The sequence below is a fragment of the Pteropus vampyrus genome, unplaced genomic scaffold (assembly GCF_000151845.1).
Source record: "Pteropus vampyrus isolate Shadow unplaced genomic scaffold, Pvam_2.0 Scaffold319, whole genome shotgun sequence".
Lineage (NCBI taxonomy): Eukaryota > Metazoa > Chordata > Mammalia > Chiroptera > Pteropodidae > Pteropus > Pteropus vampyrus.
The window spans coordinates 824,689-826,939 of record NW_011889100.1 but is presented as its reverse complement, the minus strand read 5'-3'; the positions used below and the strand labels follow the sequence as shown (position 1 = coordinate 826,939).

At 66.5% G+C, this 2,251-nt stretch overlaps 1 protein-coding gene across 1 annotated transcript in view; it reads left to right on the top strand.

Annotated features, from left to right (window-relative positions):
• The window catches only part of RORC (RAR related orphan receptor C), a 16,396-nt gene that overhangs the window by 8,963 nt on the left and 5,182 nt on the right, over positions 1-2,251 (top strand). The window contains exons 3-5 of the mRNA XM_023521850.1: positions 513-1,035; positions 1,262-1,547; positions 1,770-1,806. Coding sequence (XP_023377618.1) covers positions 513-1,035; positions 1,262-1,547; positions 1,770-1,806 — 846 coding nt within the window. The remainder of the gene's footprint in view (positions 1-512; positions 1,036-1,261; positions 1,548-1,769; positions 1,807-2,251) is intronic.

Here is a 2,251-nt window from a genome sequence, read left to right as displayed (position 1 = left end):
GGGGGGGGGAAGGGCAGGAAAGAGCAGAAGAGGATGTTCAGAGGCCGGGCGCGGAGTGGGCTGGGCTGTGGTGAGTATCTAGGTCACCAGGGAGCCTGCAGGCCTGACCACAGGGAGACCTGTGTTCTCGGCTCTCCTCTTCCTCCGACCCTCCTAGACAGGCGAAGTGACCCCAATGCGACCCTCCTAGACAGGCGAGGTGACCCCAATGCGGCTTGAGGGCCCTACTCGACCACCCCCAGCCCCGAAATCCAGACTCCTCAGTCCAGACTCGATTGCTTGAGTTCCGCCACAGTTAGAAGCATGTTTGCTAGGATGACGAAGTGTCTGGGCCAGACAGAGCCCCGGAGCAAAAGAGTGAGGGGTGGGGAGGGGTCTTGAACAAGTGCACCCCCACACACACACACTCGCTATTCAGGGAGCAGCAAGCTAATCCCTTAAGGATCTGAATGCCTATTGACTCTGCCCTGCCCTGCCCCCTCCCGGCCTCAAACACTCCTGACCCCTGACCTCTTTCAGCCGTCAAGTTTGGCCGCATGTCCAAGAAGCAGAGGGACAGCCTGCACGCCGAGGTGCAGAAGCAGCTGCAGCGGCAGCAGCAACAACGGGAGCAGGTGGCCAGGACCTCTCCCTCAGGGGAGCAAGGGGCGGACCCCCTCTCCCGCACCCTGGGGCTCCCAGATGGGCAGCTGCCCCTCGGCGCCTCACCTGACCTGCCCGAGGCCTCTGCCTGTCCCCCTGGCCTCCTGAGAGCCCCCGGCACTGGCCCCGGGTCCCCCTACTCTAGCAGCTTGGCCAAGGCCGGGCTCAACGGGGCCTTGTACCACCTCGAATACAGCCCCGAGCGGGGCAAGGCTGAGGGCAGAGCGAGCGCCTACAGCTTGGGCAGCCAGCTGACCCCTGACAGATGTGAACTTCGTTTTGAGGCCCCCAGGCATCCTGGGCTGGGGGCGCCAGGGCAGGGCCCGGACAGCTACTGCAGCCCCGGTTTCCACAGCACCCCAGAGGTGCCCTATGCCTCGCTGACAGGGATCGGTGAGCAGCTGGGGAGACGGACGGGGTAAGGGAGGCAGGGAAGGGCTTCGAGGAGAGGGGCCCTAGCCGGCACCCCAGGCCACCCGGGCATGCGCCCCAGGGAGTCGAAGGGTGGCGGTGGAGGGGGCGGCAGGGCGGGGTGCGGCCCAGCAGAGGGGCGCCCTGCACCTGCACGTGGTGGGCCGGGGCCGGCTGAGTCGGGGCCCTGCCTTCTCGTCCGCCTCAGAGCACTTGGTGCAAAACGTATGCAAGTCCTACCGAGAGACGTGCCAGCTGCGGCTGGAGGACCTGCTGCGGCAGCGCCCCCACCTCTTCTCGCGGGAGGAGGTGGCGGGCTACCAGAGGAAGGTGAGGCCAGGCGCCCGCGGGGAGGGAGGACACCTGCCGCCACCACCGGGAGCCCAGGGGTGGCGACCCGCACAGCGTGGGGGCCGGGGCGAGGCAGGGCAGCACCCACGCACACAGCGCATGCCCCTTTGGGGTGGGCGTGGGGGTCTACACCCTGGCGATGGGTGAGAGCTTTCCCCGAGCCCCCGCCCGCCCGGGGACGCGGGACTGGCCTCCATCCGACCTCCTCTCCTGCCTCCGCCCCCGCGGATGATAACAACTGTCAGGGTCCAGCTTCCCTTTGGTTAAACACCCCTTCTCTGCCAAGTGCTTTACATCGATTGTCCTGGACCCTTCCCGCGACCGAACTGCGGGGCTGGCGTGTATGTCCGTGTTTAACGGACCAGGGAACTGAGCTCAGGGCCGCTGACAGACTGGCTCCGGGTGACAAAGTGCTGTGGCCAGAGGCAGATGCAGATGTGCAGGGCTCCAAGCCTGTCACGCCGCAACAGCACCGCACGCTCCGAAGTCACCCGTCCGCACTGAACTCTGCTTCTCCGGGTTATTCAGACCTTCGAGGCCTGTGGCCTTTTGGGGAGACGGGGCTCAGTGCGTCCTTGCCACCTCAACGAGAGGGGAATGCTCTGAGGGCAAAGCTGTATCTCAGACGTTTTCTATCCCCACCCCCCCCACCCGAGGGCTCACTCGGGTGCCAGCTCGGTGCATGCGACCCGATGCCGGGAACTGCCCCCGAGTGTGCCCGTGTGCTAAGAGTAGGCTGGAGCACCCGTGCCGGGAATGCGGGCATCCAGAACCTGCGCCCCGCAGGCAGTCAGTCAGCCCGGGCTCCCAGGGGCCGGGGATGGCCACCGGGTGCCCCGGTGAACCG